Source organism: Ovis aries, chromosome 16 (assembly GCF_016772045.2).
Source record: "Ovis aries strain OAR_USU_Benz2616 breed Rambouillet chromosome 16, ARS-UI_Ramb_v3.0, whole genome shotgun sequence".
NCBI lineage: Eukaryota > Metazoa > Chordata > Mammalia > Artiodactyla > Bovidae > Ovis > Ovis aries.
Genome location: NC_056069.1, coordinates 7,877,941 through 7,893,794, shown reverse-complemented (window position 1 = coordinate 7,893,794; position 15,854 = coordinate 7,877,941). Strand labels below are relative to the sequence as shown.

The 15,854-nt window shown below is 41.1% G+C and overlaps 1 protein-coding gene across 9 annotated transcripts in view; it reads left to right on the top strand.

Moving 5' to 3' along the window:
• Window positions 1-15,854, top strand: part of ARHGEF28 (Rho guanine nucleotide exchange factor 28) — a 350,771-nt gene that overhangs the window by 276,626 nt on the left and 58,291 nt on the right. For 8 of the 9 annotated variants that reach the window (XM_060400313.1, XM_060400314.1, XM_060400312.1 and 5 more), the window contains 8 exons: window positions 3,477-3,599; window positions 4,772-4,889; window positions 7,979-8,233; window positions 9,105-9,181; window positions 12,558-12,736; window positions 13,754-13,845; window positions 14,275-14,433; window positions 15,343-15,525. In XM_060400313.1, coding sequence (XP_060256296.1) covers window positions 3,477-3,599; window positions 4,772-4,889; window positions 7,979-8,233; window positions 9,105-9,181; window positions 12,558-12,736; window positions 13,754-13,845; window positions 14,275-14,433; window positions 15,343-15,525 — 1,186 coding nt within the window. The remainder of the gene's footprint in view (window positions 1-3,476; window positions 3,600-4,771; window positions 4,890-7,978; window positions 8,234-9,104; window positions 9,182-12,557; window positions 12,737-13,753; window positions 13,846-14,274; window positions 14,434-15,342; window positions 15,526-15,854) is intronic. The other variant, XM_042233688.2, reaches the window with a different exon arrangement.

The window sequence follows — 15,854 nt, the reverse complement described above, 5'->3', positions numbered from 1 at the left end:
CTTTCATAGTTGACAAAAGTTTCACATTTCTACCAGTTTTTTAATTTGTGTGGAAATTGAGGACAAGGTTTGGGAAGCTGGCTGTTAGCACAGGGTAAAGCCTGGCAGTCTTTTGGATAAAGCACACACTTCTCCAACTGGGGGGAAATCCTTGGTATTCAGAGAAAGGATTAAGTCTGCTTTTGTGTTCCTGTTCGTGGACACGCTTAGTTGGTGTGGCGGGCTTCCTTCCAATACTGTGTAAATAAAATTGTCTCCTGAACAATATAGTAGCAAAGTCCTCAGCCAGCGGCTGTGGGAGTGGCTCTGTGGGAACAGAGGGTGCGCAAGCTGCTGAAGGGCGTGTGAGCGGGTCTGGGGAAATCCCACATTCCAGTCTTAGACTCCAGACCTCAGGAGGCTGAGTGGAATGTGATGGTAATTGAGTCAGTGGGAACTTGTGTTGATGAGGAATTCTGAACATGTGGAGCATAGTGGGTATATAGCAATGGTTTTCCAATTTCAGGTACATAGATGTCTCTTAAAGCTTAAGAATGAGATATCCTGTGTACCCACCCCCTACCTAGTGTGTTGTTTGATAGCACTGGGTCTGGGGTTTGGCATTTTAAAATTATTTTCCGCCGGTAATAATCTCATTATGTATCGGCCGAGGTGCTGATAGAGATACAACAAAATTATAGAACGTTGGTGTCATCATGAAGATTCCTCATCTGGCCATTATATAGCCACACCTATTTCTCTCTTGTCTCCAACTGCTGGCCATCACTGATCTGTTCTCGGTCATTTCAATCATGACATATAAATTATATACATGTTACACAGATTATATACACAGTATGTCCCTTTTGGAGTGACTTCTTTTCACTCAGCACAGTTCTCTCCATCATTCGGATGGCTGTGTGTGTCGGTTGTATGCTGTGGTGTGGATATGCCACAGTTTGTTAATCATTCACTTATTCAAAAGCACCTGATTATTGCTGGTGTGCTCAGTTGCTCAGTCGTGTTCAACTCTTTGTGACCCCAGGGGCTGTAGCCCACCAGGCTCCTCTGTCCCTGGGATTTCCCAGGCAAGAATACTGGAGTGGCTTGCCATTTCCTTCTCCAGAGGATCTTCTTGATCCAGGGATTGAACCCATGTCTCCTGCATTGGCAAGTGGATTCTTTACCGCTGAACCTTCTGGGGATCCATGCACGTGTCAGCACATGAGCCGTCACATGCAGATTTGTATGCGTGTTTAAGTTATCATTTCTCTGGGATCAGTGCCTGGGAGTACAGTTTCTGGGTTGTATGGTTGGTAGTTGCATGTTTAATTTTATAAGAAACTGACAACCGTTTTCCAGAGTGGATGTAACATTCTACATTCCTATCAACAATGTACTGGTAAACCAGTTTCTCCACACCCTCACCAGCATTTGGAATTGTCACTATTTTTTACTTAGCTATTCTGAGCGGTGTGTAGTAGTGTCTCATTGTGGTCTAAATTGCATTTCCCCAGTGGCTTATGATGTTGGACATCTTTCTTGTGCTTACTTGCGTGTATGTGCATGTCCTGTCTGGTGAAATGTCTGTCCTTATCTTTTGCCCATTTTCTACTTGGATTGTTTTCTTACTGTTGAATATTGTTATTTCTTTATCTATTCCAGAGACTAACCTTCAGGCAGATAGGTAGTTTGTAAATATTTTCTCTAAATCTGTAAGTTCTGTAATTTTGGTTAAGTTCATAAGGTTTTCACTTTAAGGTTCAGGCTCTTGGTTTCAAGTCTAAGAACTCTTTATCTAGCATGAGATTCCAAAGATTTTCTCCTATGTTTCTTTTCCTAGTTTTACATTTTTAAGTTTTATAGGTTTATGTTTTACATTTAAGTCTGTGATCCATTTGGAGTTAATTTTTGTATAAAATACGAGACTTTGGTGAAGATTCTTTTTTATTTTCATCTGTTGGTGTTCAGCTGCTCTCATATTGTCTGTTGAAGGGGCTGGCCATCTTCCAATAAATTGCTTTGCTCTCTGTCAAAATCTGCTGGGCATTTTGGGTTCCTATTTTGTTCTGTTGATGTATGTGTATCATTACATAGTGATAGTTATGGCCATATATAATAAATCTTGTTATGTAATAATATATCTAATAATAAGTTATATAATAAATCTTGATATTGGGTAGACAGTTCTTTCACTTTATTACTTTTCAAGATTATTTTTAGCTATTTTGGTTCCTTTATCTTTGGTATAAATTCTAGAATAATGTCTAGATCTCTAAAAACTTAATAGGTTTATTAAGAATTGCATTAAACCTTTTGAGGAGAAGTGACATTTTAAGTGTGTTGAATCTTCCAATCTCTGACTGTGGTGTATTTATTTAAATCTTCTTTGTTTTTTTTCATCAGCATTGTGTGGTTTTTAGCACACAAGCTCTCTGTATGTTTTATTAGATTGGTACCTGTGTATTCTTGTTGGTGGTTTAAGAATCATTTCCTGAGATGTATTTGCCTCAAACGGATAAAGCTGTGAGCAAAGCTGAAAAGTCCAGAAATAGTGATGAACTTTCTAAGGGGGTGTAGGTGTATTTGGGTTTCTGGTGCAGTGATCTTCAACATGGATGTGTATGTGTGGGGTTATCAGAGTCTGAAAGACAGGCATTCACATTATTCGGCAGATTCCTTACCATCTTATGATTCTAAGTGGGTTTCTTTGTAGATTTTTCAACAGAGATTTTTCTATAGGTTAAGGTTTTTTAAATACCCAGTCCCTATTTCTACTTGTGACCATCAGTTAATAAACTGGCCTTCTGGTTACTCATCTTTTTCTGTCATCTTGGTTAATAATAACCTGCCTCTTGATCCATTTGTGATGACAAAAATCAAATTCCTAACTGAGCACTGGGTTCGTGGACATGATCCATTAGCCAATGTAAACGTCAGTTTTCCTGAGGATCCCTGAATATGCCCCATGCCTTTCCTTAAGACTGCAGATCGAAATTATAAAGTTGTGTAAACACACAGAGTATAGTAGATAGCAACTGTTTTTCATTTGGCTATTGATAGTTGAGTTAGTTCAATATCATAGAATCACATTATGTTGATGTCTTCCTCTTACCTGTTGATTACGTCCTCTTTCTTTAAAAGGTATCTATGGAAGAGAACTGATTGTGGTCAGAAATCCCAGGAATTTATGCTTTATATGCAAAGAATGCATTGAACTATATGAAAATTGCATGTTCTTTTTAGTGTTCAAAAGGTGAAAGTGAAGTTGTTCAGTCATGTCCGACTCCCCATGGGTTGTAGCCTACCAGGCTCCTCCGTCCATGGAATTTTCCAGGCAAGAGTACTGGAGTGGGTTGCCACTTCCTTCTCCAGAGGATCTTCCCAACCCAAGGATTGAACCTGGGTCTCCTGCATTGCAGGCATACGCTTTACCCTCTGAGCCACTTAGAACTGACTAAATTTTCAAACCATCATTGAAATGTTATTCTTCTCAGTTTTCAGAAGAAAATGCAAATAAAATGAAGAAAATATATGGGGAATTCTGTAGCCATCACAAAGAGGCTGTTAGCCTCTTTAAAGAACTCCAGCAGAATAAAAAGTTTCAGAATTTTATTAAGGCAAGTATTTTAAAACTCTTACAAAATGGTAAGCCAATGTAAAGTTCATGCTTGTTTTTTACATGATCTAAGCAAGTTTCACATCTAGGTACTGTTTTTCAGGGAAGAAGGAAGTGATATGTTTCTGGCCAAGATAGAAGACTGCTTTTTCTGTGTTAGTAAAATATTCTCCCAAATAATTTGCTTTTGTATTTGTATTTGTGAAGACATGTTGTCCATACTTCTGAGCACCTTTGTAGTATCTTATGAAGCTATTTCATGCTGTGACAAGTAATAAGTCAGAAGAGTCACAGTAAAAATAAAGAATCTACTTCAGCCCCACTGGATTAATTTCAAGCAAATCTGTAATGCACCTCATTTCATATATAACTTGTATCTCTGAACAATATATATTTTTAAAAATTACAGTGGAGTTATTACACTTAAATAAACAATAATTCTTTAATATCTTCAAAGAGTTGTCCAGTATTCAAAATTCCCTGATTATCTCATAAAATTGGATTGCTTAAATTAGGATCTGACCGAGGTTTAGATATTGTGTGCAGGGCTTATGTTTTTAATCACCTTTAAATTGAATGTGCCCCATCCCATTTTTTGGTGTCCAACTTATTGAAGGAATTTGTCCCTTAGAGTTTCACAGACCCTATTTTTTTCATCTACCGTTCTAGGAATGCTACCAGATTCTCCTTTAAAAAAAAAAAATACATGTGTATTAAGAACTTGAAAGGAAGACTGAGGTTTTTAGAAAAAAGTTGCCCTGATGGAGGAAACTTTAAGTACTAAAATAAAGAACAACAAATATAGAGGAAAACCTGTTGGGAAAACAAATAGTTAATTGCAAACTCCTGTTCAAAATATAACTGATTTCTGACTGTTTTTCAAAACTTTTGTTATTCATGAATCTTTAGCACTTACATGTGTTAAAACTTGCTCATTTTGGAATTAACTATATCAGAGTAACTTGAAACTTATTAATCTTGGAGATTTGGGTTGATATTAATTTCAAAGTATACAATTTAATGAAAATAGTGTTGTTTTAATGAATGGTCATGCATGTTTGTCTGAATAGAATGATACCATTGCAGATTCTTTGTATTGTTAAATTCCTACCTAAAAAGAAAATGCAGGTGGTGTTTGTGTCTATTAAAATATATATGCATATATATTTTAAGCTCCGAAATAGTAATCTTCTGGCTCGACGCCGAGGAATTCCAGAATGCATTCTGCTGGTCACTCAGCGCATCACAAAGTACCCTGTCTTGGTGGAAAGGATATTGCAGTACACAAAGGGTGAGTGATGACTTCTGGGATCAACATTTGCCTCTTTCGTTAGGTTCAAATGTAGCCGAGGTGTTGTAAACAGCTATCAATGATTGTGGCATCTGATTCATAAAGATTGTTCATTATAGAAAAACTGTAAAGCCTTAGGATTTGGATCCATTTTGAAAAGTTCTCTTTCATGATGTGACTTGGCCAGTAGTCTGAATGCCTCCAAGCAGCCCAAAGCAAGTAGGCTTCCTCATACTCTGACCCTGCCTTTTCCATCTTTATTTCCCCTATATCCAAACCTTAATACCTCTTCTTCTTCATCTTCCTATTACCCTCCCAGCAGTGATTTGTTAGACTGAGGATAATTTATGAAGGAGCTATTTTTGACCCTGTCAACTCATCGAAGACTAATGTCTGGGAATCCTCTGAGGCTCTGTTAATCCACATGGCTGTTCTGTAAGCTCCTTGAGGGGTTATTAGTTCAATAGGTAGTCCTGTGGCGGGTACAAATAGGTTATCAATAATAGAACAGTGCAGTGAATGGATAGGTACAAGGGCCTGTTCCTCAAGGATCAGGCTTGTTGATCATGAGTGAGTTATTAGGAAGGTAGTGTATTATGTCAACAAGGGCTTTGGTGTGACTGTAAATTCGCATGGCCATCACAGATACTTGGCTCTGCCGCTCATTAGGTGGGCAAGGTAATGAAATGAGCCTCAGTGTTCTCCACTACCAAGTGACAATACTAGTCCTTGTCTTATGGGATTGGTGTGAGGGTTAAATAAGATGGCCTCAGAAAGTGCTCAGTATACAGCCTAACGTAAATAAGGTGCTTGATGAGTGGGAGCTGTTTTTATTATCTTTATTATGGTCAGTTGACTTGAAGACCATGAAAATGATATTGCCCACTCTAAAAAGTCAGCTCTTAACATCCTTTCATTGGTAGGGGTCTCGGTGAGTAGAGACTCATGACAGTCTTTCCATTTTTTTAGTTACATTAGAATGTGAGTTCAGTCAGGAATGGTAGCACCCATTCCTTATGTCCCATCTTTTATTGCTTTGTATAATTAATATACAAGAAAATATAAGCACAATATAGAGACATGCTTCATAATTTTGTTCTTGGTGAAAGAATGGAAACAAAATTAAGACTTTCCATTTGTATCATGGTTATATTTTCTTTCTTAATTTTAATGTGCGTCTAAGAGCTGTCAGGTTGTGTGAGGTCAGCTACTGCTGCTCCAAGAGTTGTCCCATGTCAAATTCCAGGTAGCATGTGAGACAGTGATTGCGACTTGGTGTGTCAGAAGTGAGAAGTGTGAATTCCGGCTCCTCAGGTGTAGCTGTCACAGTGACTGAGTGAACACTGCCTCCGTAGATCAGTCAGACCTCTCCCCCAGAGCTTCTGGGCCCACGAGCTCCTGGGACTCTACCAGGGCAGTGCTTTTGGAACCTGATTAGATACCCTTCACCTGGAGATCTTGTTTACAAGCAGAGTCTGCTTCAGTACGACTGAGGCAGAACCCAAGGCCAGCATTCCTGACAAGACTTCTGGGTGGCACGCATATTCCTACACTTTTGAGTTGCAGGCTGTTAAGACAGTGATTTATCCCTGAAGATCAGAAGACTTGGAGCCTTTTCTTGCCTTATTTTAAGTCACTTTGTAATTCAACTTTGATTTTCTCTACTCAGCTTTCCTATATTTGAAATACACTCTTTATAAAGAAGAATCTTTATTTTTGGTGGTGGGGACTGCAGCCTAGGTGAGTGACAGGGTAGTAAGGTCGCAAAGTAAAGGCAGTAGGCTCTATCGTGGGCAATGAGAAAATCTCCCTTGTTAACCGTGGTGTCACAACCTGTTGCTTGGTTGACTGACTAAGCCTTCATGTACCCGTTTAAGGCATTTAGAGCCTGGAATGTTTAGATCCTTTGGAGGACAAGTCCTTATTCCATTCCACTGCTCTTTCTGCGTATTTACTTCTGGTGCTCTAGGCTCCAGAGAATCTTTTATTTTCTCTGTCGACTTTCTTTCTTCTCTCCTTCTAGTGGTGTCTGACTTGCTGAAACTTTCCCTTTCAGTTCCATTCACCTCAATAAACATCAATTAGTTTTTTAAACATCAAAGTTAGGAAATAGTAAAATTCACTTCATCAGAAGCTCCAGGAAGCTGTTGCAGAAACTCCTCCAGAAGTTGCTCTTCAGATAGTCTAGAGATAAGAGCTTTGGCCTGGATTTCAAAGAATCGTAGTTGGGCTGATGATTCTCTGCTCTGTTGGCATAGCTGACTTAGCCACTCAGCACAGTGCCTTGGTCCCAATTCTTGAGGCTGAAAAGATGTTTTGATACATCATATTAGTATATTTATCTTTATGCTAATTCAGTTGTAAACTGTAACTTTGAATGTTACTTTTTATGGAGCAAGGGGTCCAGGAAGGGAAATGAGCCTGGTGTCCATTGCAGTCACATTGCAGCCTCCTTTCGGGAAAGGATTCCAGGTTGGGCTTGTAGCTCAGAGAAGTTCTGAGGAGCTTGGTATGGGGACTGCTTGATTACTCATGTCTGGGCAGGTGGAAGGAAGGCTGAACTTGGGATATGACAGTCACTGCTTCAGGGAAGAAGGTCAGACCAGTCTCTAGAACTCAGACATCATGTTGTCACAGTGTTCCTGCTGAAGTATCTGATAAGTAAATCTTCTTAAGGACACATTTTAACCATCCTTTGAGGCAGGAGGGATGCAGAGTGATGATAGAATATTTGATTTTTTTCCCTCTTTTTTAAATATTGGCATTTAGTTGATTAACAGTGTTGTGATAGTTTCAGGGGTACAATAAAGTGATTCAGTTACGCATGTTCCTATCTAGATTGTTACATAATATTCAGCAGAGTTGCATGTACTATACAGTAGGTTCTTGTTGGTTGTCCATTTTAAATGTACCACTGTGTACATATCAGTCCCAAACTCCCTAATATTTGAAGTTAATCCAACATTTTTGCTATGGGATTTCTGCTCTTTAGATGATGTATTTAACTTTTTTTTTTTTAACATTGAAGAAAAAGTGTCTCCCAGAGCACTCTGGCTTATTGCTTGGTGTCCTTTCTTTTTCCCATGCAGAGAGCACTGAAGAACAGAGAGACTTATGCAAAGCACTTTGCTTAATTAAAGACATGATTGCAGCTGTGGATTTAAAAGTCAGTGAATACGAGAAAAAACAAAAATGGCTTGAGATCCTAAATAAGATCGAAAACAAAACATACACCAAGCTCAAAAATGGCCATGTGTTTAGGAAACAGGCACTGATGAGTAAAGAGAGGACCCTGTTATACGATGGCCTTGTCTATTGGAAAACTGCTACAGGTCGTTTCAAAGGTATTGTGGCTCTAACAGACCAGTTTTTCTCTAATGCACATTATTCATTTAATAGAGGACAGATTTTCCAAAGAAAAATGGTTCAGCAGTGCAGGCACACACACAAACTGTGGGTCAGTGGAAAGATTTCTGTAGGGTCGAGTTGGAAACCTCAACAGACAGAGGTGGCCCACCCTACATACCTTTGGGGAGAGTTTGCTGCCCCCAAGCAAAAGGCTTCCTAAGTGTTGCATGGGTTTTCAAGTTTGTGATGTCTGAATCAAAGGTACTGAGAATCCTAATTGGTGGCATGGAAATATTGTTCTGGAAAATATGCCTACACACCCAGAGTCTATTGTGTGCCAAGCCAGCCCAGGGCTCAGACCATTGAGGAGAGAAATAAACTCTAAACATCTTTGGTACTGAGTGACATAATGCATGAATATACATGTTGACATTGGGGGTGTTCGCTACCGAGCAGTCATCTGTTGGTCTGGTCAGAGTCTAAGACAGTTTATTCTGATCCTTAAGGAATGATTCTGTAGCTAGCACCTTGCCTGAGGTGTCAACACTGGCCACTGGACTTAATAGGACCTTGGTTTTCACTGAATATTTTTCTTCCATTTTTGAAAACTACAACATTAAATTTTGGTGGAGATTTAGCTGTACCAACAGTGACACACACAAGCATGCACTTAAATGCCACTTACTTCCTATGTTATCTCTAAAGTAAGCCTTTAGCTATCATAATATAGGCATTTAAAAGTTTTGTAATTAGACTAAATCTTAGCTTTTTAATATTTAGTTTGTTTAAACAGGAAATGAGAATTTTAATAAGGGCGTTGAATTGTGGTTTGCTTCATTTAATACTAGTAATTTTTTTCCTTTGAAGATATCCTAGCTCTACTTCTGACTGATGTGCTGCTCTTTTTACAAGAAAAAGACCAGAAATACATCTTCGCAGCTGTTGTAAGTATTCAGCCATGTGATGAATATTTCAATTACTTTAATCCCACATCTTCTTGGAAAATGCCTGAAATGCCTAGTGAAATTAAATGGTCATTGACAGGATCATGCCTGTGGTATATTCCCATTATCAGTGATTACAGTGTTCAGTAACAAGCATCCAGTTGGTTTTCCAAGCATGATATGAGTTGATTTATCATAACCAGGGCTGGTAGTCAGTTGATGTAGCAATTTGATCAACTGTGAAAATATTGAAGTATTTTGATACTAGTTGGTGAGTGTGTGCTTAGTTGCTCAGTCGTCTCCAGCTCTTTGCAGCTCCATGGACTGCAGCCCACCAGGCTCCTCTGTCCATGGGGATTCTCCAGGCAAGAATACTGGAGTGGGTTGCCATGCCCTCCTCCGGGGGATCTTCCCAACCCAGGTATCGAACCCAGGTCTCCTGCATTGTAGGCAGATTCTTTACCGACTGAGCCACCAGGGGACCCTCTGCTGCTTGACTATCTTGGTCTTCCCTTCAGAAACCCCCTCCCCTCCCATTCCTGACTTCCCAGCAACTGAGATATTAATGCTGCTTCCCTGGTGGCTCAGAGGTTAAAGTGTCTGCCTCCAGTGCAGGAGACCTGGGTTCGATCCCTGGGTCAGGAAGATCCCCTGGAGAAAGAAATGGTAACCCACTCCAGTATTCTTGCCTGGAGAATCCCATGGACGGAGAAGCCTGGTAGGCTACAGTCCACGGGGTTGCAAAGAGTCAGACACAACTGAGCAACTTCACTTTCTTTCTTTCTGGTACCTCACTCTCTTTATCCCTGTTGCGTAGGGCCTGCTGTACCAGTTGCTAACTCCATTCGTGGTGTCCCTTCTGCCAAATGTGAGAATACCATCCTGTTTTATGAAGTGTAAAGAGGCTTCTTTCTTCATTCTCCCATAGTGGCTATTAGATAATAAGGCTGTTCATATAACACTTATCTTTGCACTGTGTTATTTAATCTCATTGCCAGCACAGAGTGAGGCATAGAATAGCAGTGAACCCAATATTTTATAGCGTGTCTTATGCAGCATCTTGTGGCCCACAGGGACTCACTTAAAGATGGAAGATGCTGTCAGTTAACCCCTTGTCAACATTGTGGAGTGTCAGGCCCTGTTATAGGAAAGAATCTAAGATGCGGTACCAATGTGAGCAGCATAATGGAAGCTCTCTACAATGTTGGTATTTGTCATCCATTGATTGATATGGAATGAATTACTAAACAGAATCGGCCACTTGATGTAATCACCATTGGATGTGATGTAACGATGAGGCTGAACGTAGAAGTTCCTTTTCCTTGGGCAGAGGTTGTCAACTCCAGTGTCTTCAGGGATTGGGCAGGAAATATATTAATAAATGAGTAAACCAGCCCGGACTCTTGTTGTCAAGGAGCTGATAGTGGTAGAGACTGCAGTGAACTGGTGAATTCATGCCCTTTCCTGAAGAGGGCAGGATGACTCAGCCATTGCTTGTGTTTTAAATGAGGGTGTGGGCCCAGGGTTGCTAATCTTCTGCTTTCTCCCAAAACTCAGAAATCTAGTGTTTTTATTTTAAAACAGTGAAATGCTCAGTTTTTAGAGACCGGAAAATTATTTTTAAAAAAGCTCTCTGCAAGCTGACCTAGGCCTTTGCGTCACTAGTTTTTGACATCTGTCTCCAAAGTAGCCAGGTTCCCTCCATTCCTAGAGATTTAATTTGAATTCTTGATCATCCCTAGTATCCCTGTGTGCTTCATATGAGTAATCATGGTGCTGCCCCTGATGCCTCCTGGTCTATGGTGGTTAAATGGAAGCTACTTTCTATCCACTGACCTGTTTTTCATTTTTAAAATATCTGACCCCACCACCTCCTCTCCTGCAACACTAAACTACTAGTTCAAATTATATATGTGTGTGTGTGTGTGTGTGTGTGTGTGTGTGTGTGTATTCAAACCTACTCTGCCTCTGCCTCTTTATGTACAGAGGCTGCTGACCTTGTAAGCTGAGGAAGCTGAAACAGCATTGCAAGAAGGAAGGTAGATAAGGTCTTATATAGTAAACCCATAATTGAGTAAGGGATATTAAACATGCTCACAGGTGCTCCCTGATTAGAAAGTGCAGCATTCTAAAAGCTTTGGCCCAAAGCAGCTTTGACTTCCATGAGCAGAGGCAGCACCCAAGACCGAGTAGACCAGGGGTTTGTCCCATGATGGGTTGGTTTCTTGTGTTTGCTTCTCTTAAGAATTGGATGAAGACAGAGTGAAGTGATCCTCTGGTCATACCCTTGCATGCAACTTCAGATGTGGTGAAGCTGGATGATGCTGGGAAAATAGGCAAGCACTAAGGAGTCAGCAGGGAGGGCTGGAGCGGCGTGTTCTGGATAAAGGCGTCTCTTGGTTCCCGAGGCAGAAGCAAAGCTGCGTGCTGCAGCCAGCTCTGTAAACAGTGGTGTAAGCCACAAACCAAAGAAGATTCTTCATATTTAGCCCCCAAACTGTTCATCGTGTAGGCATTCTTTTGGCCATTTGTTCAACTATAACTACCTACCAAAATTAGCATTCTCCGTGTTTTTTATTCATCTTTGAATCCTCAGTGCTTAGGAGGCCCTGAAGGATCACAGGAAATGTTGATAGGAAAAGTGATTTAATCAGCCAAATTTTAGACTCTGTTCCTATTTCCGTCTGATGGAATTATGCCAGACAGAGTTTTACAAACATTTACTGAGTTGCCTACTTTATTCAAAACAATGCGTTAGGTATCTGAAGATGAATTAGACCCACGTCTGCTCACCAAGAGCTCACCTATCTGTTGGTGAGAACAGGAGGCATTTGCACGAGGGAGTGAGCCTCTGTGCTTTGGTGCTGTGGTAGCAGGAGACGTTGGTCCTGGAGAATCTGAAGTCTTGCCTCTCCTTGCTTATCTTTCATTTTAATAGATTTCTCTTTGGTGCTTGGGGTTCTGTACGCATTACCTTGTTAAAACAGTGTTGCTGTTAAGCTAAAGCCAAGGGTCTTCCAGCCCTCTTAATCTAGTCATAATATTTGATACACTGTTTCCATGCCCTTCTAGAAAAGTCTCTGTATCCCTCACTACTGCCTTTTTTGATATTTTTTCTTACTGCTCTGATTGTTCTTTTTAAATGATACCTTTTAAAGTCATCAGTTCCTAAGGACATTCTCTTGCATCCTCGTTTTCCATCTGCTCTTCACCTTACCCTTTTCCTTGGAGATCTTACCCACCTCCACAGCTCTTCCGGAAAGGCTGCAGTGAGATACTTCCCTAATACTGTCTCTTTCGTTAGCTATGGTGTTTTGTGAGACCCTTCCTTCAAGTAGGATACTGTTTCATCTGCACCTCATCCTGTTTTCTGTAGGATCAGAAGCCCTCAGTTATTTCCCTTCAGAAGCTCATTGCTAGGGAAGTTGCAAATGAGGAGAGAGGAATGTTTTTGATCAGCGCTTCATCTGCTGGTCCCGAGATGTATGAAATCCATACCAACTCCAAGGAGGAAAGAAATACCTGGATGAGACGGATCCAACAGGCAGTAGAAAGGTAGCGCTTCCTTCTGTCCACTGTTGTGGGAATGGACTTGTTCTGTTGGGGAAAATAATCTAACCATGTCTCCCCTGCATGAAAGCTCAGCCTCAGCTAGAAGGGTCTGCTCCCTGCACCCTGCTCCCGCCTGCCATAGTCCCTCACCTGCATCTTTGTTCTCCACGCCTCCCTGCATGTAACGCCCCGTCTCCCTCTGCCTGTGTGACTCCCGCCCATCTTGGTGCAGCTGTGACCCAGCATCTTCATGAAGACCTCCTCAGTTCCACTGGTCTCTTCCTAACCTGAAATTCCTTAATACCTGCTCCCAAAGCATTTATTTGATGCTTGATACCTGCTACTGCCTTGTAGCTATTATTTTATTTATGTATATATGTTTGGTTATTAGATTGGAAGCTCCTTGAGGGCAGGGACCATGTCTTCTGTTTTTGTGTGTCCATAATTGGGAATTCATTCAATAAACATTTTTAGACCAGTGGATCTGTATCAGCTGACCCCTCATTGCTGGTGCTGTGACAGTTTTTATAAATGGGGGTGTGAGGGTGATCATTCTTAATGGTAATTTGACTAGATCTTGAAAGATGTATAAAATTCCTCCACCTCCACTGCACTCCACCTAGCCTGGCACCCTACCTCCATCCGCCTCTAGTCTCTCTATGCTTACCCTCACTGAGAATGGAAATACCCAAATGCAGTAGAAAGCAAAAAGTATTCTTTTAATTGTACCTACTCCTGGCATTGGTATTGTATGTGTATAAGTATATGTTTGTGTATGTGTGTGTGTGTTGGAATATTTGAGTCATCCTAAACTGCTCACTTTGAAAGCTCTCTTACATTATTCAAGCTCCATTATATACTCAAGAAAACCAAATCTCTTGGCCAGGGGGCAGGATGAATTCTTTTTATGCTGAACTTTTCTTTTCTGAATAATTCTGCCAAGTTCCCATGTCTGTCTAATGAATCTAAAGAGACCTGGGTATGGTTTCAGCTGTCTCTCTTGACTGTTGTCTTTTAAAGTTGCCCAGAAGAAGAAGGGGGAAGGACAAGTGAGTCTGATGAAGAGAGGAGGAAAGCTGAAGCCAGAGTGGCGAAGATTCAGCAATGTCAAGGTACAGTGCAGGTGCCTCGCGTTCCTGGTCCCGCGGTTGTCCTTGGAGACTGGGAAAGCCCAGGTGGCGTGAATAGGAGTTCAGGACTAAATAATCAATTTTGTGCACCCAAGGCCCACCCTGACTGCTCTCAAAAAATGTATATATATTAATATATATTGTCACTAGAAGTGCTCAAATAAAATGACTCCCTACCTCTTCCTCCTTAGTGGTTAAAATATATATGTTTAAAATTCTGCATGTAACATGACAGTAGCTGTGGGCAGTATGGTGCAGGTAGGCATGGGAGCTGTTGTCCAGTGTTTTTAAAAGTTAATTAATTTAGTTTTGGCTGTGCTGGGCCTTTGTTGCTGCCCAGGCTTTTCTCTAGTTGTGCTGAGTGGGGGCTGCTCTCTGGTTGTGGTGTTTGGGTTTGAATTTTGCGTACAGATTTCCTGGGTGGAGAGGAGCCGTTGCAGGAGCTTCTCTGGTTGCAGAGCACGGGCTCTAGAGCGCAGCAGGCTCAGGGGTCTTGGCGCGTGGATTTAGTTGCTCCATGGCACGTGGGCTCCTCCTGGACCAGGGATCGAACCCGTGTCTCCTGCATCGGTAGGTGGATTCCTCACCACTGAGCCACCAGGGAAACCCCTTTGTCTAGTGTTTTGATTTTAGATCCCAGCACTAATAGGCCACAGTGGACTGACTTTGGACAAGGACCACAGTAGCTCTGGTCCTTGGTTTCCAAATCTGTGAAATAACGCAATTAAATGAGCTCAGTGATTCTCACCTCTCACTGGGCATTAGAGTCACTTGCAGAGGTCTTTAAAAATTCTGATGCCTGGACTTCACCCTCAGCCAACTCACCCAGAATTTGAGGGCAGTGGGCTGTATGCGCCAGTATTTTAAACTCCCCTCTGATGATTCTGAGGCAGACTGAGAAGCCCTGGATTCGCTGCTGGTTGTGGTCCCTTTAAGCTCTAAGAATTCTGTGACATGCTGAAATTAGAGGAAGACGATGCATGTGAAGATGGTTAAAGAAATTGGATGTTGAGAAACCAAAAACGTAAACCGGTATGTTTGGTTTTGCCCAGGACTGGCTGAAGGCCGAGCCTTCCAGCCCTGGCATTGTTTTCCCTTGTGGGAAGCGCTCATCATGGACAGTGCAGCCTCAATTTTCATTCCTGAGCGTCATGTTTAGTCTTAATAGAAAACAGCCTGAATAAACAGAGATTGGCTTTGCAAGGTTTTCTGGAATTAGGGGAATTGGAAAGGAAACGAATATTTATTGGGTACAACAAATTTACAGAAGAGACAGTGGAAGATGTTTAATCATCTGCTGGAAGCTACAGTCACCAAATAGAAAGTTAGGATTTGAATCTATGTTTGTCCCACCCAATGACTTGTACTTGACCTGTTCAACCGTCCTGCTTGCTAATTAGCAACATTTTTGTCTTAGAGCCTGGGTTTTCATTTGTTGCATTCATGTGATAATTTTCAATGATAACTACTATTTCTTAGAAATACTCAGTAACCAAGATCAACAAATTTGCACGTATTTGGAAGAGAAGCTGCATATCTACGCGAAACTTGGAGAACTGAGTGGATATCAGGATGTCCATTTAGAGCCCCACCTCCTCATTCAAACAGACCCCGGAGAGTCTCCCCAGGCAGCCTCATTACTGGCCGCAGCACTGAAAGAGGGTAAGTTGCTTCCAAAAGGATTTTTCTCAACAGACTCCCAAAATGTTTATTAAGCAGCTACTATGTGCCACGTGTTGTGGTCTTGGAGCTGAAGATACAGCAGAATAAATCCTTATTATTCAGAGACAGAGTCCTTACTGATTCCGGAAACAGCAAAATATGTTTTTAAAAAAAATGTCAGTTTGGTTCAAGTGCTATGAAGGAAAATAAGGATAAGGGGAATAGAGAGTAATGGGGTTGGGAAGGTTCTGTTTTTGATAGGATGACCAGGGAAGGGCTCTTTGATATGGTGATATGTGAGCAGACAAGAAGGAAGTGAGAAAGCAGAG